The sequence below is a fragment of the Gorilla gorilla genome, chromosome 18, assembly GCF_029281585.2.
Source record: "Gorilla gorilla gorilla isolate KB3781 chromosome 18, NHGRI_mGorGor1-v2.1_pri, whole genome shotgun sequence".
Classification (NCBI taxonomy): domain Eukaryota; kingdom Metazoa; phylum Chordata; class Mammalia; order Primates; family Hominidae; genus Gorilla; species Gorilla gorilla.
The window spans coordinates 90,808,481-90,831,866 of record NC_073242.2 but is presented as its reverse complement, the minus strand read 5'-3'; the positions used below and the strand labels follow the sequence as shown (position 1 = coordinate 90,831,866).

Sequence of the window (23,386 nt, the reverse complement as noted above, 5' to 3'; positions counted from 1 at the left end):
GGACATATGGCTGACTGATGTACATGCTGTTGTTGAAACAACTTTCTTGAACTCTTTGAATCCTTTATGTTAGTCAGAATTCAGGTTTTATTCCTTACATCACTTCTAGGTCACTTTTAATGCTCAATGATCTAATTTTTATATTTAACATTTACCAAAATTTGTATTTGTTATTCACACAAGTGTTTACTTATAGAAGTTCAACAAAGATATACTTTCAATCATCTCTCATAATACCACACAAATGACTGACTCACTATGGAACTAAAATATTCCTTAGCAGGTGATCACATGCTCATGAAAAATAAATGTCAAAAAACTGAATGAGCCATTAAATTCATAGCTTTCTCAATATTTTAAAACAATTTATGTCTGCTTTACAACAGCCTCAGAAAAACTGCACGTGACATTCAAATGTCTTGTTTGGCTGGAAGGTGTGGATTTAAGGCTAAACTCAGGGGATCAGCTTCCTGGGAGATGGTGTAGCTGGAAATTATTAGCAATAATCAAGGAAGGATAAGCCATTAAAAAAAAATCCAGGCTGTATAAACTCTCTGGACCGAAAGGGCCTATGTAAAGAGGTTTTCAAAAAGGCTCACAAAATGAAAACGAGTATCAACATGAGCATAGATGATTCTATTGTGCTTTATATTTTTTCCACTGAATTGAACTCATCTAAACACAGTCAGAATGAAAAACAAGAAGAAAAAGAGGGAGGTCGCTTTCTCTTGTCTAGGCAGTTATCTCCAGTTCATGATATACCTGAGCTAAAATAGGTCTAGATTCAATGTGAAAGTAGAATTGGAAATCATATCTGCTCTTTCCACCTTCTCATGATTCTGAAGTTAAAGGTGACGTTCCCTTGAATTTGTATTCTCAAAAGTGTAACCATAACCTAAATAGGGAGAAATCGTTCACAGTCCATTACACAAAATCCACCTGAATCACATTTGATTAGAATCCTTTTAAATAATCTCTCTGTTACATAATTAAATATTATATATGTTATCATTGCTAATTATCTATATTTTTTAAAAAATCTGATAGTTTCAGGTAATTTGTTTTAAGTCAAAAGACTTAAGATGGTATACATCTTTAGACTCTAATTCAGTGGTGATATAGTCTAATTCAGACATGATATAGTCATTTGCAGATTATTTGGCTCCCAGTTTAACAGGAGGGTTAAACAGGATATTCTCCACCTACTCCTCTCTAACGTCCATGGCAAAAATGGGAATGTGTGTTGAGGATTCCAAAATCAGAAAGCCAAATATATGTCTGACAGTTTGTGTGTCTGATAGGGTGGTGGGTTTCTGTCAGTCAGTAAATACTCACTGAGCACCAACTATGTTCCAGGACTGGGCTAGATACTGAAAATGTAGTAGTATACCACACCCCAAAAATCAGCCTTTTTTACCTTCATGGAATTTTCTCTCTGGCAAACATTTAATTAAAATTATAAATGATAGAATTGCAGAAAATGTTTCAAATCTTCTGGACAGGTGGGATGCTGAAGGGAGAAGGGGAAATGGAGCTATCTCAATGAAAAGACCTCTTAATATAGGACAAGTTTCACCAGAGACAGAAAACATCTATCAAGTACTGAAAAGGAGACAGCTGGGGATAAACCAGATTCTTTCTGAAGAGAATGGTAATCTGGCTGGACGAGTGGAGGAACAGGTAACAAATGTGGAGAAACCAGTATCTTCCTTCAATATACTTGACAACCCCACACTCAAAACCAAACACGAAGGAAAAATATAGAACTTCAGTGACCAATGTTGGCCAGAGGACCTTCCATAACTGTGTTCTAACTCTTACCTCCTTAGTAGGATCTTTCTTGGATTTTATTTCAGATATTAACCTCTTGGTTACCATATACAGAATTAGGGTGACTTTCTCTGGATGATCTATCAGTGCAGGGACTGAATTGAATATTTTCTTCTGAGGCATGAGGCAAGGTGTTTTGTTCAGTCTCAGAAAATATTCATTGTTTGAGAGGTGACAGGCAGTTTCAGTTATTCTTCAGGAAAGAATTTCTGTAACTATAAATAAATCTAGTGGAGTGTAATTTGAGCTTCATCACTATCATACAAGTTGCTGTTTGGTGTCAAGTAATTATATCTGAGTTAAAAAAGAGAAACAAAAATATTTTGGTTTCTCTTCTTTCATCTCATCTTTCTGCCTCTGACCAACATTGTAGAAATAAAAAGTTTGTTTATTATGGGGGTATCAAAGTTCAAATAAAAAGGTAGCACTTATACTTCTGGATGATATGTATCTAGCCAATGCTTGACACATAATATATATTCACAAAAATCTTAGAATCATGGCTCTAAATAATTTCATTCAGCAATGACAGATACTTCAAAAAGTAATTTCCTAGATATTATCATGGAAACACTTGTTCCACTCACAAACACACAGTATGCATGCTAACCTCTTCAGATGAAAAATTCCTCATTTATTTATTGGACAATATTTATTACCCATCTACAAGATGCTAATTGTTGTAATACAATCTGAAGAAACAATGTGAAAGGGTCAAAAATTATTTTTTCTTATGAATTTAGTGAAGAAGAGATTTTATGAAAAGAATAGAATGAATAAAATAATTTAAAATTTTGAAAACTGGTTTGAAATAAATATTCAAGCAACTAGACAGAGGAACAAAGAACAAAGAAAACTCAGGGATCTACTTTATATAGTATTGTCAAATAAATTTTTGATTTTAAATGAGTGTTGTTTATGGTGAAACTGGAAAAAATGAGAAAGAGCTGGGCATGAAGGCAGTCTTCTAGCCAACAGAATAGGCATGTGCAAATATCCTGAACGGACAATGACCTCAGTTTGTTAGAAGAGTGGAAGATACCTGTGACTAGCATGTAATAAGCAAAAATGAGATTGAACATAAAGAGTTTTATGCTTGAATAAAATACACACATGCACACACATGATTAAGCAGGAAGCACATTTAGGAAGCTGTAACTGCAAAAGATAATGGTAGCCAGGTCTAAGGTGGTGGCTATGGAGATGGAAGTAATTGAGAAATCTGATTGCTTACATAAGTGAAAAATGTACACACACATCTAACGTTCCTGCTCTAGGAGCTTGGTATTAGCAACCACATGTTATAGATATAAAAGCTGAGGCTGAAAAAGACTATGAGTCTTACTTAAGATTTACCATGAAAAGTGGCAAAAATGAATTTTAAAGTCTGCTCTTAAAAGTGCTAAAGTCCCTGAAATTTCTAGGATGTCGCAATGCTCTCCAAGGAAGCAGAACTTTGAAATCCTATGTCTGTGTGACACACCTCTTATAAAATAACCATAAGAATATGAGTCTGATCAAGAGTGAACATTTTTTTTCAAAAGAAAACAATACATTCCTGTGACCAACGACATTCTTACTCAAAAGCATTTCATGAAACCTTAAATGAAAAGAAATAAAGCTTAATAAGAGAAGTAAAGGTAATTATCCCTTGATAAACACTAGCAATGAATGGGTTTGATACTTTATTTTGTTTGTCTAGTTTCTGTGAGTCTTTTTCTAATAACTGTGAAACAATAAAATGAAATTATGGCACTTTATAACACTCATGAAATAATAAATATAAGAGATTTAATTTTAGCTTTCCTGCCAGCAGGCATCTTTCATAATCTATCTGCATACACAAGAGGGAGACAGGATTGATTTTAAAACAGATGAAATTGATAGCCTCCACAAAATGCATAAAATAGTACTTTCACTTTATTTTGGGTGGAGTAAGGAGATGGTAAATTAATGGAATGCATAAAACAACATTTGAAGAAACCACATGTAGCAAAACACATTTCAAGAGAGTCATTAACAAAAGTATGACTTTTGGAGCACAAGTTTGACAGAAAAGCAAAGCAAAGTGAATATATATATATTGGAGGGTTTGGAGCTTGAACAATCTAAATGTGAGATCAGATCTTTCCTATTTACTAGTTTTGTGATGCTGAGCCATAATCTCTGTTAGTTTAAACCCTAAAATCTTCAGAATAACTAGATAGATATAGATATATAGATATACAAATACATACTAAATAAATACTTGCAATTTTCAGTGGTATTTATTTGAACAAGTCTTGTGGTCTACAAAGCAAAAAATATTTTATTTCTATTATATTTGTTGGGTTTTATTGTTATGGTTGTATGTTTATGAGGTGGCTTAAAGCAACACACTATACATGATTCCTAAATGGGTCAATATAATAGACAAATCTATTGCTCTAATATTGGAATAACTATTCCTGTGATAATTTACAAGCACTTTATTTGTCAAGGGTGAAAGAAGGATTCATACTTCACTCTTCCCCATGGGAATCTGTGGGTTAAATTTTTTTTAATAAAATTAGCTGGAATCATCATATAGAAACACATTCTACCTAAACCTTTCGAAGTTTTACTTGCAGTTCCGTATGTATTGACTGGGACTCTTGCATGGTTACAAATTTCACGTTTTATTCTGGCCCCTAATTTAATTGAGATTGATTATCTACAGAGAAAATGGTGTAAACGATTGTTTAAAGTCTTGGGCTATTACGGACTGATATATTTTTAATGTATTTTCAACCTATAGAATACTGGATAAGAATTTAGGATGGGAGCCAGGTAGGAAACCTGAATACGCTTGTTTCCATTTGTTCATAAAGGCCATGATGATGAGCAGGTTTTTTAAAGAAAGTCAAATTGACTGTAGGTAGTAAGAGATTTTAAGCCTAGGCTTTGTGTTTGTGACGTAAATTGGATACAATCTGGTACCAGAGGATCTGAGATAATACTGGGAAGACAGAGAAGCTAATGGTAACATGGCTGTAACCATTAAGCTATGTAGACACACACCTTCACACAGAGGCTGAGAAAGTCTTCCAATCTTTTAAAGACTCAAATGGAGTTTTAGAGGATAGCATTATTCAAAGTGAGTTTTTTATAGAAACTTGTGCGGTAGCATGCCAATACATGATGTGGTTGTGAGTGTGTGTGTGTGTATTACCTAATAAGATTGGGAGACATTAAATTAGACAAAATTAAACATGATCTTCTGTTTGTTTTGTTTTACTACAAGTTTCTCTTGCATTTAGAAATACATATGAATCCCCAAGGAAATTATATGGTATCTCGAGTTTGCCAAGGATAGTTGACTATAAAATCTTTCAAATTTCCTTCAGAGAAAATTATAAAATTTGCGGGAGATGGGACCTAGTTGGAAAAATCTTGCCCTGGGAGGATAAACAATGGAACATATTTTCAATATAGGAATTACTGTTTATAATCTTAAGGACGTATCAGGAGATATTCCCACAAAGCAATAGAGTCATGGTAAAGAAGAGATAAGATTGAAAAGGGAGTTGATTCTTCTAAGCTATGTGGAAAACTGTGAATTTTATCCTACTAATGAAAATGAATTATAGATTTTTAAATCAGGGTAAGAGATGGAGTGGTTTTTATTTAATATTGATAATTTCAGTAGCATACAAAGTACACATCAGATATACAGAGTCCACCAAAAGAATGCAAGAGGCAGAAGAAACTGGAAAATCCAAACTTTGTATAGACACATTCTTCTGGAATCCTAGCGTTGTATTGGTTTACTTCAATTTAGTTTCAAGAAAGGTAAAGTGAATGAAAAACCCAAAGCTGAAAAAAATGTTGGAAGTTCTGCAATGCATTTATGAAGGCAGAGTCCCAAATTCTACCCAGAGGACTGAGGACTTCATTTAGTGTGTCAATAAGATTAGAACCTCATCTACTTCCTCCTGCTGTATTTCCTGTATGTCAGAACTGCAAGCTACATGCTCTGAATAGCCACCTAATAAATTTTAAGGCAAGGATGTTTCAGGCCAAAAAAAAAAAAAAAAAAAAATGGTGAGCTCATTAAACATGTTGAATGGGTAGGGAATAAAAATCTTGGTAGCAACTGGAATGCCATGCAAATTATCAAAAATATCCAGACAATATATTTTGATTAGATATGAACTGTGAATATATTTGTACTACATTATACAGTTTTGAAATAATTGGGTTATTGTGTAGATTTTGATAAAATTTCTTAATTACCTATATTCCCCCCTTTCAATTAATCATCATTGTTATAACTTGATTTGTCTTGCATGCCTATCTATTTTTAAGCACCCTTCTTTAAGGCTCTTAATGTATTTTGTTTTGTTTTATTCAGTTATGGACATCATTGATAATTTGATAAAAGCTATGACCTTTCCCCTCATAAATGCGCATATGTAAATAATTTCATACTATTTCATTTTCAAGTTGAGGAATGACAGCCATATAAAGCTCATTCATGGATCATTCCTTTCTTTCCCAAGTTGAAAACTACTCCAAGAGATAGATGTTAATATTTCAGGAAAGTTAATATGATCATCAGAAATAAAGTGGCGATAATAATAGAATTAATAGAAAGCCAAACATTATGCTGTTCCTTCTTCATCGACCGTAACTTCCCTTCCTTTCCTTCACCCCCTTTCTATCACCTTACAATTCATATCATTATAGAAGGATTTAGAGAAAAGGGAAACTAAGTTTTACCTGAGAAAGTGACAGTGTGCTTCAATTGAAGATACCATGCTGTTTATTATTGCTGGATCTTCCTAGAGATAGACATATATTCGAGAAGCCTTGGAAAATATTCCAAAAGTTACAACAGAATAGGGTTTTCTCACCTTGTCCATACATAGAAAGAACTATTTCTTTTAAATGTTCACTTGGTGTGCATTTTACTGGTTAGAATCAATCAAGAACCTTCAGACTGCTAAAGCAAAGCAAGCAAGGATGGATGGGTCATGCTTACACACACTCCAAAATATTGAAGATCTAAGCCCCAATTTAACAGAAATACATATATAGAAATTATAAATATCTACAAGGTTTTGAGGACGCCTGGCATATTGGGGGCAATGGGTGCAGAGAACTTGTAACTAGGCTTATCTGGGATCAGACATTTTATATACACTCACACATACATATACACCCACGTGTACATACACACATGTATGTGTGTATATATACATATGTAATATATACTTCATATAATTTGAATGTATATAATACATTAGATGTATCACAGTGCTGATAAGTTTCTTAATATTTACCTCTCAAGGTATTGTGAGGATAAATGATGATGCAAAAATGTACCTGCCATCGCTTATTTATTATTCATCCATTACTTCATTTAGCCAATAGTTATTAAATAGTTGCCATGTACCACATGTTATTCTAATAGCAGTGAGGAGGGATATCTCATATATGATTGCTCCTGACACATAAGGTCATGTTGATAAATAATATCTACAGGAACTCACGGAAGAGGTTCTAATAGATCCTGTGATACAGCTATGCTTGTTAACAGATCAGATAATCAAAAATGTATTTCTTTGCTGACTGCTTGACCTTTCAAAAGTTAATAATGGCAGTGATATTCTGCTATTATAAAATATTTTTGAGTTAATGTAAAATAGTCCAAAATAAAGTTTAATATACTCTGTTAAAACAATCTAATTTAGATTTAGAATTTTTGATAAACAATGAAAGATTTTTAAGGGTCAGAATTATACTGTAGCACACAATTGTTTTCTAGTTTCATGTCTTAGAACGTTTATTTAATTTCAAATCTGTAGTCTCAAGAAATAGAACAGAGTCTGCTCCTCTCAAAATCCAAGCATGGTTCTGGAGTTCTGGAATTCTTTTCCTTATCCCAACATCCCAGATATGCTTTGTTTTCTCTAATAAAGACATATATTTTGCTTTCAGCTTTCCTTAAAATTGAAAATATTTCAACAATAAATTATGAAACATTAGATTTTTCAGTTGCATACTAACTTTATTAGCAGAAGGGAAAATATTTAAGCTTAACTTTAGATGCATATTTCTCAGAATTTATGACTGCTCCAGAAATTTTTATATTATTGCCATGAAATGAAATTACTTGAAAAAACCAGCTGAGGTCATCGTAGCTCACAGTGGACCCTACGTGGTCTCCAGTTGCCCTCTACTCGGTATGTCAATACAACCTGCCTCTGTGAAGGTACACTTCTTTGAACAAATCTGTTCTTTTTCTTTTACTGTTTAAAGCTAAGTGCATTCAAAAGTTATTTCATCAATGAAAACTTTAGCCTCATTAGTATGGATATCTTAATGCATTTTAATGGTATGAAGTCCTTCAAGTGACCTACTTGGCATCTACTTTTAGATAAAATGCTAAAGCAGGGGATATCTGTTTTGAAGTGTCAAATGTGGTTTAACCAAAAATCTTAATCATAACCAGTTTATGGGATATTTGGAAGAAAATGTAATAATTCACCAGTTCAGCCACCTTCTCCCCAACATATAATGCACTGAGCTTGACATGAGCTTGACAATATAAAGCCTCTTAATGAATTATGAGGAGAGAACTATGAACATGAATCTTTTCCATTGGCTCAAAACAGTGGTTCTCATACTTGTGTGTACACCAGAATTACCCAGAAGGCTGTTTGAAATACAGATTGCTGAGTTATAATCCGAGACTTTTTAGTCAGTAGTTCCAGTGGCTCAATAAATTGCTTATCTAATGAGTTCCTGGCTAAAATAAATGGTGGAAAAATGTATTAAATTTTGGTGTGATGTTTAGACCAGACTTCTGAGATGTGATGTGGCAGGTAGTTATGCTTCTTTGCTGCAGGTAAGCTATATCATTGTATCTTTTGTTTTGGTCATGGTGGCTTAGCTAATCAAATGACTCTCCTGTAGATGCAACAGCAGGTATAAGCCATTTTCACGCAGATTACTTGAAAATAGCATGAATGGTATTAATTATGGGAGCTTTATCCACTAAGTGTACTGTAGGAAAGCATTTAATTATGACTGATCTCTACTCGAGAAAACCAAGACATCTTCTCTTCATTTGCCCTTATTCTCCATATGCACTCACACACTTCAGGAATTACATCTTCAATGGTTGCACCTGGGGCTAGAAGTCCTATAGAGAGAAGTCTGGGTAAATGGAGAAGGAGCTGCTACATTTGCTCACAAGCAATGTTTTTCCCTCTCTTCTTTATAATTGCCTGAAAGAAGGCTCTTGTCAAAGATAGTCATTCCCTTGACTTTTTAACATGAAAATCCAGCACAGCTGTTCTGAGATGAAGTGGTCAACTCATACTTTTCTGTTAAATATTTTTACTTGCAGGCTGTCCAAAGGAGTTATCCATGTTTCAAATCTAGACCCCTTGTACTTTAACTCATGTTGACTTTTATGAAACAAGTACCCTAGGGCCTCTCTCTACACTTAAATGTCAAGGCAAATATGCTATGTGTTTAGGTACAGTAAATATAATTGCATTCTCCTTTCATCTGATCATGTTGGGTCATTGAGTAACAGAGTTGTTACATTTATAAAAGATTTATCAAAATGCCAGGTCATCAATAAATAGCAATGGCCCTAATAAATACGATAATAATAATGATATGATGACTAAAATTTTATTGAACATTGACTAGAAACCAGAAACTGTCAAAAGATTTATATGAATTTAAATCCATAATCAAAACACACCTATGAGAAAAGATGGTTTTTGCATTTGTATTTCTGGCATACAAGAAATTGAAGTTTCAGAGACTTAAGTAACTCCTTCAATGTCACACAATGAGCCACAAACAGAGCTGTGACTTTTATGTTATCTGGGAAGCTTAACTCCAGAGTCCTTTCTCTTGATGACTATCTCACTGTCTTAACCATGAGTTATATTTTAAATTATTTTATGTTATTTTGTCACTCAAGCTAAGAATAATTATAATTATTTATAAGACGTTATAACTAGACAAAAAAGTCCTTGCACATGTATACATATGTAACTAACCTGCACAATGTGCACATGTACCCTAAAACTTAAAGTATAATAAAAAAAAGAAGTTGAGACTAGCTCAGAAAAAAAAAAAACAAAAATCAAACACTTACAAAGTAAGATTATGTTCCATTTTAAAAAGGGAGACCGAGAAATTAAAAAAAAGTATTTTATTTTTGCCTCAAGTAAATTGAATGAATTGCCTATCATATAACATGTGCTTGATACAATGCAAAGCCCCATAGCTGCTAAAAGTTCTGAAATTGTGCTTCTTACACTTGAGTGGTAAGTTAGAAAGCAAAGATGACCCCTTCTCAAAATGAATTTTTTTTCTCTTTAATAACATTTCAAAGTTCAATGGGACATAATTGTTCACACAGACACAATAGCATTGACATCATTATTATATCCTTGAAATATCATAAACCTGAGAACATTTCACTGTTAACTACTTTTTATGGTAAATCTATTATCACTATAGCAGTATACATTCAAACTTTTCCTACATTAGCTCTTGTCCCACTTGTCACATTGAACTAGCAATATCACAGAATCATAAATACAAATTATTAAGATAATTATCTGACATCCCAAGAAACAACTTTAGCATTAAGTTAATGTAGCTTTACAAATGAAACAAGCACATTTAATAAGCACCGATTCCAAGTACCTCTATCTATCCAAACATTTCTCTGCACTGTGGTAATTCTAATCCCTATAATTTATTCATCTCAGGATACACTCCAAAGCATTGTTTGCATGTGTTACCCACTAGCTTTAAAAAACAGTATTCATTATTGGGAGGGAACAGAAGCAACTCATCAGAGAGGTTTGTTGCAGTGATGTTCGTGCTGAGGAACACTATTTGGCAAACATTTATAACCTGATGAGTAAAAGAGTTGTGAGGATTCAAGATTTAAGCCATTTACCTCAAAGATCCTCCCAAGAACCACACTACAATCACTGTAACAATTCCAAATCTCATTCTAGATGTCTGTAAATACTCAAATTGGAAAGAAACCTGTAATTGCCCAGTGGATATTTCAAATACACTTAACTTTGCTATTTCAAGCCACAGACACCAAATGGACACAAAGGTAATGCTCTTAATTTTCATCAACTTATCAAAGCTGAGGTTTTAAAGTAATGGATTTTTCTCCTTATTCTTGGCACAAACCATCCATGACAATTTAGAAAGCTGAAAAAGAGTCTCTGAGCCAAAGTATCAGACCACAAAAAGAATGTCACTAAGCTTTTACCGATGGCAGGAGCCTCTGAAATCATCAGAAATGCTGACGTCAAGTTTTATGTTTCAGGTCATTCAAACTGTTAGCGCCATGGACAAAGATGATCCCAAAAACGGACATTATTTCTTATACAGTCTCCTTCCAGAAATGGTCAACAATCCGAATTTCACCATCAAGAAAAATGAAGGTAAATATATTAGCTTTGTGAAACAGAGTACAATATACATTGGAAAATAGGATGCAATTTCATAACATAACTGAAAATTATCATTAAAATAATTTTTGTTCAACCATGAGCACTTAAAATTCAGCTTATCAGTATCATGGCATGTTAATTACCTTACTTCCTATTTTCAATATTTAAGCAATAGATAAGAACTTTGTTAATGTAAAAAGTTAATTTTTTTTCCCAGGAAATACCTCAATCACCTTACTTTAAAAAATGAAGAGTAAAATTTAACCCCTGTGAAAGCTTCCAGGTATTTTGAGATTCTGAGATATCCCTAAGAGGGGGAATTGGCCTACACTTTGTAGTTGTTAAGTTTTAATTGAATGTTTACCACGTCTTTAGGGAAAGCTATTCTAATTTTGCCTGGTTTGTGAGTACACATTAAAGGTATTTGTTTTAAGCCTGTACCAACTTTAACAATAACAATTGGTTCAGAAAATTCTCTTTGAAGGACATTGCTTATCAGTATTATTTTGGAGCTAATATGAACTGATTTATTGTTAAGTCTTTCACTCACTGAGCACATTTAATCCATTTCATTAGATTTTCTGAGGACCAACCTTGGATTACTGTTTTCTTTAACTATACAATTTATTATATGTGAAAGCCATAGATTATTGTTTAAAGTCTATCTCATTTGAAAATTTTTATTTTCTAAGTAGCTATATATTTAAAAAAATTTAAAACTTGATTTTTGTTCAAATGTATTTAAGTCTTAGTTGTAGCTGTTTTAGAATGATTAGCAAAATATAAGCAATGTCTCAGGCTTTTTTCTGGCTTTACTACAGGTATCTGTTTAGGTCTGTCAATGGTCTGTATACAAGCTATACTCAGAAGAGTAAAATTTGATTCATGATATCTGTTCGTATTGTTTGCAATATTCTATTTAAAGGGATAGTGAATCTTGATACAATTTCCTTTATGAAGTAAAATAACATTTTATGGCTAAATATATTATGGCCTTGCCTTTGAACGAAATGCTACATAGTTCTTTGGGGATGCTTTGATAAATGTGGATGAATCACAAAAAGGAAATGACAGTTGTTATATAGATATTACTAATTTAGCTGACTTCCACTATTATAAACACTGAGGAGACAAAACCCTTTCTGTCTCCTCAATAATGGAGTATTCATTTGTTAGCCACCCTTGATTGGAAACTGTAATCCAAGTACATTGTCATTGTTTATTTATTAGCATCACCAATATTTTTTAATGGAAATTATATGAATATTTCTAACACAAAGCCTCCTTAGAAACCCCAAACTGAACTGGAAGTCTGTGCATAAGTGTGGTCCGTGTTTATTCTGATTTTGAACTAGTAAGTATCAGGCATTATTTTTGCATATAAAACGCACAGCATTTAAAATTATCCATGAAGAAGTTATTTCCCATTCCAAACATTCTGAGATCCTTAGTGTTTCCTGTAAATTTTGTAATTTCAAGATACACTTGTTGCGTGGCCCTAGAAGGCATCACATAAGGTATTGGGTGAATGGGAAGATATTATTGGGTACCAAGGAAAGTCTAATTTTGACATGTATTTATTATGCCTTAATATTTTTAAACAGGAGATTTAATTCTACAATAAATGAATTTTATGTGTTTTCTTGAATTTTGGAATTAGTAGAAAGTAAAAGTTTAAATATTTAGAATACCTCATTCTGCTTCATCACACATTATGATAAACCCTGTAATAGAATACTTAATGTCATGTGGATTATCTGTTTTATTTTGAAACTGAAAAATAGAAGTTAAAATTATGATCTATCTTATAGGTTTTTCATATTATTTTGCTTTGTAAATTTTTTAAAGATGTCAGTTATTATTGAAAAATGACTTGAAACAGAAAGAGTACTCTATACATCATGATTGCTTGTTTTAGACTGTGTTTATTTGTTTTACAAAGAGCGACCATGTAATTTATTGTTTCTACTGGGACATGTTTTAAAGTGAGAGGGGTGGCTGCTTATATTTATGTCTGAAAAACATCATAAACCAGGACTGCCTTATGGAAAGTAGGACTTATGTTCACTGTGATTTTGGATTTAGGATCCAAATATTCAACATCTCCTTCACAAAATAAATCATGAAACCACAGGTTTGAAATAGATATATAAAGTTTATACTCTATGTTCCTCTTCCTAGATCAGAAATCCATGAGATTTGCTTCATAGACCACTAGTTACTTGGCACCTGAATAGGTACTGTAAAACAGAAAAAAAATGGGCTTGTCTTAATATGTAGAAACAAAATAATGAAAAGAAGCTGTAAAAAATGTTGGATATATATATATATATATATTCCTTCTTAAGATGAATTTTAAAATGGTCAGTATCTGATACTTCTCTACTGAGAGCAGTATGAGTTACAAGTTCCAGCCTGCCAGAAAAATGTTAAAATGTTGAGAGAGCTAATATAATCAAATCTATTGTTGATGAATAAGTTTGTCTCCTATTTAATTTGATCTTTAAGGGAGATTATTTCAGTATTTGGCATTTTCTAAGGAACTTGCCACCATATATTTCAATTCAAAATTATTGTAATTTTTCTTGTCTCATATGGATTGGTCCTAATGCAATTTCTATCAATTAATTCACAATAAAAGACAAAATGAGATAGAAATAAGCTCTCTCTCTTGTCTCCTACACAGTTGAATTATTTCACAAATAATTCTACTAAATATATGAGAATCATATTTCTGCCAGAATAGGAAAGCAACCTTCAATATAAATAAAGGTAGAAGTAAAGGTCAAAAATACAGTGAACCTTTTATACCACATGTTCACACCAAAAAATCAAAGCACCTCGAATATGGTCAAGATATTGATTTCTTCATCTTCCAGTTGGCTGAATTTATAAGCAGAGAGTTTTGTTGACCACATTTCAGTATTGGCCTCAATTTTAACCATGGAAATGGAAAATAGCTAACAATTAAATATAACAAGACAGGAAAGAAAAATAGGGACCTTTTAGAGATTCTAAAATATCTTGTTTGCAGGAAATTTGAGGTCTCCAGAAAACTACTCTTCCTCAGCCTGAACACTGTAGGTAAAAAATGTGATTCAAATTGCTAGAGCACCGTCTGGTGAAATGGGAGCCCTCATGGTTTATACCACAATTTTTAAATCATGTGTGTAAAGAAATGAGAGAAAATACAAATCTCTGCTCTCTAAGGAGAGCCTATGGCAAGACGAGAAATAGACAGGGGACCTGGATTTAGTTATAGTTTGGTTATGTTTAACCCAGCAGGAGAACCATAGTACCTGATGATACCAATTTGTTTTTCCTTCTTAATGTCTCCTCACTGACTGAAATATTGTTGATAAGAAGCTTACTTTAAATGCATACTTTTGATAATTAATTTGAATAATGTAGATGCTAACCATTACTTTGGAATAAAGATGCCTTGTGTTACCTCATTGTCCATAATATAGTTAACTGTATAGAGTATAATTTATGCATTGTCTGATAGATTTCTGTCTCAACCGAGTGGCCTAGTTCAAATGGTATACAGTTTATTTATTTTTATCTTCTGGAAGTATCGAATACTCTTACTTTAAGCAAATCATTTTAAGCCTCAGTTTTCTAATCTGTAACACCAGGATAAAATACCTGTCTCATAGTTGTGCTGTGATGGATATGTGTGAACTAGGACTTAGCAGTTGGCACAATGCCTGGCATATAGAAAAACACGCAACAATAAGTGGGATGAGGTCCCTTTATATGTGAATTCATTAATTCCTTCTCATACTATATCTCCTCTGGCTTATCATTCTCAGCCAGGTCTCTCTGAAGCTTTAAATCTTCAGAATTATAAATCTTGTGCAGTAATTTTGAACGTGGCTTCATCAGTAGCTGGGAAAACACTGATCCTCACTAGAATGCATTGCAAAAACATCTGCTTATACAGTAACTGCAATGTATTGCATTCTAAAGGGTGTTAAAATAGAAAGACAAAATAAAAAGAAGGAGGAAGAAGATGAGGACCAACTATGAAAGTATTTCATAGCTGCAGGATTCCTGCATATGGTTTTGAATATGATGACTTTTTTTTTTTTTTTTTAACCTTTCTATAGCTCCATTGCCAAAATGAAACTCAGGTTTCTCCACACAATGGTAGTTTCCAATTGTTGGGATCACTTTCAATTCTAGCATACAAAATTATTCTAAATTGCCTCCAAACTTCCATCTCTCCCTGCAAACACACATACTCTGTGAGAACCATTTACATAGCTGGAAAATTACAGACAGCCTTCCTTTGCATTTTTGACTACCATCAGGCTATCTCAAACTTCCTGTGTTGCCAAACCAAAATTTGCTGCCTGAAAGTGGAAGTGGATTTTCCTGATTCCCGTGCCAGCCAGAGCTAATGCTCTGTCCTTCCTCTTTTCTCCAGCTGAATCTTCAGGAATACATTTTCTGTATTCAGGATGTAGGTTTCAAGGCAGACAGAGTCATTCTGTCCTCTGCCTTAAGCCAGGTATACCTAGCCAGGCTGGATTGTACTTGAAGGACCTACCTGCTGATATACATAGCAAGGAGGGCCACCTTGCTAAGCCAATTGTCCTTTTTCTGGCCACCTGAGTCTTCCTTAAGTTCTGCTATTACAATAGGCTGCTTTGGAACCAACAGAAGGCTTTCCTAAAAGAAACATCTCTTGTTCAAGTGTCCTTTATAAAAACATCCATACCCTTAGCTTCAGCAGATCCATTATTATTGGGTTTCCCAGGCAAGCATCCCCAAACAACAAGCAGAAACTGTGTACTTGCATGAGTATGATAGTTAATATCTTAATATATTTCCAATATGATTGTATTGTCTGTTCTGCTCACATAGTGGACTTTTTCAAAGCACAACACACAGCACCAAACGTTGACTGGAAGTGTTTTCCATGTAAGTTGTCTACTATTACCTATATGGGACATTTCTTCAATGTTGAATCATAAAAGGTAGTGCTCAATTTGCATGAAACAGGAGGTGTGACAGATCATAGATACGGAGAACGGCACTATGCATATATGATCCAAAAAGGCTTCTGATTCAGTAATTTATAATTTATTGTTTATGCTTCCAGCAATGTGCTGTTGATAAAAAGACATTTATGTTTCATTTTGTCACCTAAACTGTAATTAAGGGCGATGTGCAAGCTAAGAAAAATAGATAAAACAGATTTGTGTTTCCAGTTTCTAAGTTGCATATGACTGTACACTTAGTGTCACAAGACAAGGAGGTTTTCTTTGCTTGGGTAGTTTTTGTAAAACTCTTGTTATTTTGTAGTTTTCATATTTTCATTTTCTTTCTAAAATAGTAATTTAAGAGTACCTGCAGAAGTGAACCATTTTCTTTATACATGTTGAAAAATCCTGAAATTATTACTCTGGTCAGACATAGCACTGCTGTGGGTATCTATTTTTTAGTGTATGTTATGGAAAACAATTTAGTTCTGAGATTACTGACCACTAGGATATAATTCAGATACATAGCATAGATTTTATAGTTTATAGGTGTGGTTGTCAAAATGCTATTCAAAGTTTTGAATTGCATCAGACCTTTTCTGTCAATCTGCTAGCAAACATTTCCAGCCTTTACAGAGCTTTCTAATTCTGAAGAAAATAAATTGGTACATGCTCTAAAACTTAAAGTATAATAATAATAATCAAAAAAGAAAATAAATTGGTACATGCTTAGTTATCTTAAAGATGCCTTCGTGCATAGAATCTTTCCTTTGAGTACTTTGCTTTCTGAGACTGTTGCCCCAAATCATTATATAAAATAATAAAGGAAGAATATAAAGAATTACTTAGAAAAAATGTTTTTCATTTAGACAGTCTTGTCCATACCACTTTGTTGTTTGTTTCATTAAATAATAATGTTATTTACTGATTTATCTTTTACTTACAAGCATAAAAATCAGTCTTGGGATTTTGTGGATATTAAACAAACATAACTGTCCTTTGGAAAGCACAACCAAATATTAAAATTGAATGTGGAAACAAAATGATCTGTCAGTCTATGCAAATTCTTTTTTTTTTTGAAAAAAGATATTAAATGTAGTTCACAATTATTTCAACTCATTACAGCACAGAAGTTTGCATTTTGCATTAATTTCAGCACTTTATAGATACAGCATTGGGCATACGTGACATTCCATCTGCTAATGTGACCTGAGTAACACCTACCAAGTGCTTCAGATCCCTCAGTTTATTGAAGAAGTAGATAGAGAAGGCAGGAAAATAATTTGGCAACAAAAAAGCAGGCACTCTGCATAGATAAACATGAAAAAAATTGTCTTGGGATGAATTGGAATGAAACATAAGGGACAGACACTATGGAATATATAATAGCACAGGCTTTATAGTTACGAATATTTAGGGTTAGCTCTTCCAATTATGATCTATGGGAACCTGCAAGGTAATTGAATAATCTTGAACATTTGTCTGTATAATAATATTTATCCAATGTTGTTTTAAATAATAAACTATTAAGTAAAAAATTTAAATGGTATTGTACAAAATTCATTGACTGACAAATTGGTGATAATAGTTTCCTTCTCCTCTTCCTCTCTATTAAAATTTAATGAACCTCTTGAATCTCACTTGTTCACCCAATGCAACAAATAAAAATATTAATAAGGAACCTAAAGAAGGTATTTGGGAGATGATTAATAATATGCTCTTCCATTTTCCCTTACTCGATGGGCCAATGATTGAACATGTCTGCAAACATTGTCCATGAGTAAAGCACAGGGAAAGGAGGAAAGAGAAAGAGAAGTATTTGGGTAACTTAAGTAGTTATTTGAACATAATCATCATTACAGTAACCTAATCCAAGAATAAAAATGGAGAGTACCTAAAAATTGTTCTTTTTCATTTGGCTGGAGAGAGCATAAAGTTATTTACATAGTGGCAAGTGGAATATTTAAGAGTGACAGAATGACCCAATTTTTAAGCCAGGAGTATCTTAGTAAATACATAGCTTATGAAAGTCTTGTATGCTAAATATAGAACTTCATATGTACTTAAAAAGCAGAAAAACACCAGGCAATGAGATTGAATGTCTATCTTCCTAACTTTATTTTCCATATTCTCTTCCGTCTTCTGTGCCCTTATACATGCTTTGGTTTGAACATGCCAAGGCAGTTACACTTTTTTTTTTTTTTTTTTTGAGACAGAGTCTTGCTCTGTCCCCCAGGCTGGAGTGCAGTGGCGCGATCTCGGCTCACTGCAAGCTCCGCTTCCCGGGTTCACGCCATTCTCCTGCCTCAGCCTCCTGAGTAAATGGGAGTACAGGCGCCCGCCGCCACGCCCGGCTAATTTTTTTTTTTTGCATTTTTAGTAGAGACGAGGTTTCACCGTGTTAGCCAGGATGGTCTCGATCTCCTGACCTCGTGATCCTCCCGCCTCGGACTCCCAAAGTGCTGGGATTACAGGCGTGAGCCACCGGGTCCGGCCGCCAGTTATACTTTTTAAATCCCCTCTCGCTTCCCCTTTGAAATTCCCATCCTCTGCTTTCTCCCTCTTCTATTTAGCCCATTTTAAATCATTCACAATAACTCAGGTATTGGCTTCCCTTATCTATGGGCAGAGCAAGTGGGTAGTTAACAGTTGCTGTAAAGTTTTTCCTCTTTGCTTTTCTCTGTAGGACAGTGTGGTAACTGCTAAGGCAAACAGGTGACTCAAGGAATGTTTTCCCCACTGTCTTCTGAGGTTATTAATAATGGATAGTATCTTCTTTCCCTTATTCATTCATTCAATACATATTTATTTGGTGTCTATCATGTGCCAGGCACACCCTTAAGAATTGGAATTGGAAATAAAGCAGTGAATTAAATAGACACAGGTTTTGCCCTTCTATATAGTATATTTTTGTTTTCCTCAGGACTCTGTCTTGTAACAATTTGAAATCTTAGAGAGGAAACTATAATTTACAATGAAATGTTGTGATAGAGTGGGGAAATTTACAGGCAAGTCTGAACAATATTATGATTTTGTGGGAATTATCACATAGTCTAACTTCTATACTTTCACAAACAAAGTTTCCTCCTTAACCCAATTTTGTGAACCTGGCCTTACATAAAGAAGTGTAAGATCTTCATGGATTCCATCATTCCCATTCCATCTTTAGGAAGCATTTGTCTGGTCAGAATGGTGGTGTACGTCTTTAATCATGGACAGCTAATTCTCCCTCTGAGTTTCATATTGGTGTCCTTATTATGCCTGAGCTCAGATGAGGTATGTTGAACCATACTATTCAATGTCTTTATACTAGCAGGGTGAAAGTATGTCAGTGAGCCCTTTCCAAATGCACAGTGATCCATAGACATCACTGTCTTTTGTGATAAAGTACTGGCAGTGAACTGGGGCTGATGATTCCATTTTGCAGGCTTATTGGAAACCATTGTACTTTTCATACAAGTTGCATTATGTGAGGTTCATGCCTTTACCAGCTCCTATGCATGGTTGTTTCAGGTACCTGTCAGTTAATGGAGGTTTTAGCTCACTTTCAGTGTACAGTGTTTACTGAAGCCTCCTGGAAACTAGAGAATACTATTGTTCTGATCTCTGGCCGTGACACTGGGTTCATATTCCATCTGTTGCCTATTCTATCTGTTCACTAATGTACCACCAAAATCAATGTGCTGATGCACTTTGTTGAGGAAGATAGTAATTGCTGTGCTTGGATCTTTTTGGGTTACTCATTGCCTTTGCTTTCATTCTAGTAGATTGCCTACTAGAATTTCCTTCCTCTATTGCTCAAGTATATTATCCTCAGCCTTTTGAGGCTGTTTATCTTAGGCTGTCTGAAAAGAAGGTGATACTGTACTGGTATGCTGAGCACAATCATCCTTTCCTGAATTTCATTCTTTTGCTTGGCCAGACAGTCATTGCTAGTTCCATCAAGGTCACACTGTGATTTACTTCTCCCTGGAACTCAGTTTTTTCTCTTACAAAATGAGTGGGTTCATGCTAGGGAGCTAAAGGCTCATCTATCCCAACATACTGAGTGTTCAAACATGTGGTGTTAGAAGAAATATCACAAACGTTAAAATCAGACAAGTCCCAAGTCCACCAATTAACGGAGAAGTGACTTTGGACAAGGCTTTTAACTTTCTGTAACAGACTCTAAGTGTTTGAAAATGTTGAAACAAAAGCACTGTGATGAATAAATGAAAGAATGTAGGATAAAAGCCAATGGAAGTTACTGTAATTTCTGTGGTACTTTATGTACTTTCTCATTTTTTTAACTTTCAAAAATCATGGAAGTGATGTTTACCATAAAATTACTGTATAAAATATCTTCCATATTAAAATATTGGATCGTATTATTAAAAGATATGCTTCTAAAACATTGTAGCTTTTCTTTCTCAGTATCTTTGGGCAGAATTCTTGAGAAATTAAATAATTAAATCATTTTCATAAAATAAAATAACTCAATAAACATATGACAAATGGTCCCAATAGTTTGTAATTTGGGAATATATTTCATTTAAGTCTGGAGACAAGGAAATAGAAGCATTTTGTAAAGCTATTTATTTGATGCCATTTTGATTTATGAGAGAGATCTTTCAAAATGAGAAAGCTTTAGTAAACTTTTGCAGACATGAAACATCGCTATGTGCATGTCAAAGTTAAGGGATATACTAGAATGTAGTTTACTTAAAGGAGAAATAGGGATTGTCCAGAAAAGTTTTTTAAAGACAAGTTTCATGAAGTATTTTCTGTAAATACGTAGGCCGTATGATCATAAGACCTTGCTTGATTCTCCAAAAGGAAATTAATGAGATGGTTTTTGGTATCTTGATGTGCTTACATCCTTTGTTGGTGTTTATTTGAGGCTTTTACACACACAGACACACACAAACACTGTTTAATTATGGGACTGGAAAGTATATTGATATCAATACATATAATACATATACATATAATACATATAATATCAGTAATACGCATGAAAAATTTTTTTTTTTGATATGGAGTCTGTGGCCCAGGCTGGAGTGCAGTGGCGCGATCTCGGCTCACTGCAAGCTCCGCCTCCCGGGTTCACGCCATTCTCCTGCCTCAGCCTCCCGAGTAGCTGGGACTATAGGCGCTGCCACCACGCCTGGCTAATTTTTTTGTATTTTTGGTAGAGACGGCGTTTCACTGTGTTCGCCAGGATGGTCTCGATCTCCCGACCTCGTGATCCGTGCGCCTCGGCCTCCCAAAGTGCTGAGATTACAGGCGTGAGCCACCGCACCCGGCCTGCATGAAAACATTTTATCAGTGCATAGTTTAAAATATAAAGAAATAAAAAGTAACTTTGGCCATGTTTTGAAACATATATTGTGAGTCAATGTGAAACTTGCCTTTGTTTTAAATGTTGGTAAGCTAAAGTTGTACAAAGAAAGTTTTAGAATGGGTAAGAGACAATTATCTAAAATTCTCTATCTTTTTTCTCAAAGGAAGAAAATGGAAATATGTTCAGGTAATGAGAAGAAGTTCACATTTTGAGTAGGTAGGGAAGAAAGGAGAAGAAAAAACTATCTCCCTATATTAACAGTATTATAAGTCTTCTGTCTTCCTAAAATAAATATGTATTCTACAATGTAGTATATAATTTCCCCAAAGAATAATCTAGCTAACGTTACATTGCATAGAAACATAATTTCTTGTGAAATAGTTTTTTTCAGAAATATGAATTATGTTATAAATTAGGAAGCATGTTTACATATCTATGATTTTATTTGGGAGTTTTGTAATTATTTTAAGACAAATTTATTCTCTATTACTCAGTATTGATTATATATCAAATTGCAAGAAAAATCAATGTCTGAAATTTATTAGGCACCTATTTATTTCACACAACTTATATTACTTCTATCTCTCCATTTATCTTTCTATATAAATATTCAGGGTGACTATTATTATTACCATTTTTCCAGATGAGAAAACTGAAGTTCAGCTATAGTAAGTGACTTGCCAGGCAAAGAACACGGCTACCAAGCTGCTAAAGCTGCATTTTCCAGAGTAGCACACACTGTCTCTTAAATCCTCGCAGTTTATTCCTAGAACATTTGCTCAGTAAGACTGTTCATATTTTATTTTACAATTTTCACAAGCTGTGCTTCCTTTCTGCAAACTATAGGTCAGCAACCATCAGCTAAGCATTAGAGAAGATTCTCATAATATTAGTTGTTGTAAAACTGAGTAACATTACAACAGAAAGATAGAAACAATCAAAATGATCTATTTCAGGAATTACAGGTCTAGATCACAACATAATAATTGTACCGACTACTTCATGAGCAGCAACTATATATCAATCATTATTTTTGACTTAATGTATCTGACCTTCACAAGTCTTTGCAAGTCATTACAATGACACTGAGTCATTAAGAAATAAAGTATGACTGACTTATTTTTCTTTTTTCTTTTCTTTTTTTTTTTTTTTTTTTTTTTTTGAGACGGAGTCTCGCTCTGTCGCCCAGGCTGGAGTGCAGTGGCGTGATCTCCGCTCACTGCAAGCTCCGCCTTCCGGGCTCACGCCATTCTCCTGCCTCAGCCTCCTAAGTAGCTGTGACTACAGGCACCCCCCGCCACTCCCGGCTAATTTTTTATATTTTTAGTAGAGACGGGGTTTCACCGTGTTAGCCAGGATGGTCTAGATCTCCTGACCTCGTGATCCGCCTGCCTCGGCCTGTCAAACTGCTGACATTACAGGAGTGAGCCACCACGCCTGGCCAAGTATGACTTGTTTTTCATTCTTAGGAAGACAACAGTGTCTCTTGTATTGGGCTAATAGTCCTGACTCAACCTCGCACAACTTTCCGTTCTAAATTTAACGAAGGTATAGAAAAACATAGAAATTGTTATAGAAGACATAAAAAAGGAAAAGCATAAAAATCAAGACTGACAGTCAACATATGGCCAAAGTCTTGAAGGACTGTCAATTAGTTAAAACATTGAAATATCTAGAATAAAAAATACTAGCAATGACAACAACAATGGTGCGCCCAAAGTAACCTTTCGTGGACATGGAGGAAATCTGCCTGCTGGAAAGTTAGTCAG

At 34.1% G+C, this 23,386-nt stretch overlaps 1 protein-coding gene across 2 annotated transcripts in view; it reads left to right on the top strand.

The window, feature by feature from the left end:
* The window catches only part of CDH8 (cadherin 8), a 382,846-nt gene that overhangs the window by 302,536 nt on the left and 56,924 nt on the right, over nucleotides 1–23,386 (top strand). For both annotated transcript variants that reach the window (XM_055364446.2, XM_019012882.4), the window contains exon 10: nucleotides 11,177–11,294. In XM_055364446.2, the coding sequence (XP_055220421.1) occupies nucleotides 11,177–11,294 (118 nt within the window). The remainder of the gene's footprint in view (nucleotides 1–11,176; nucleotides 11,295–23,386) is intronic.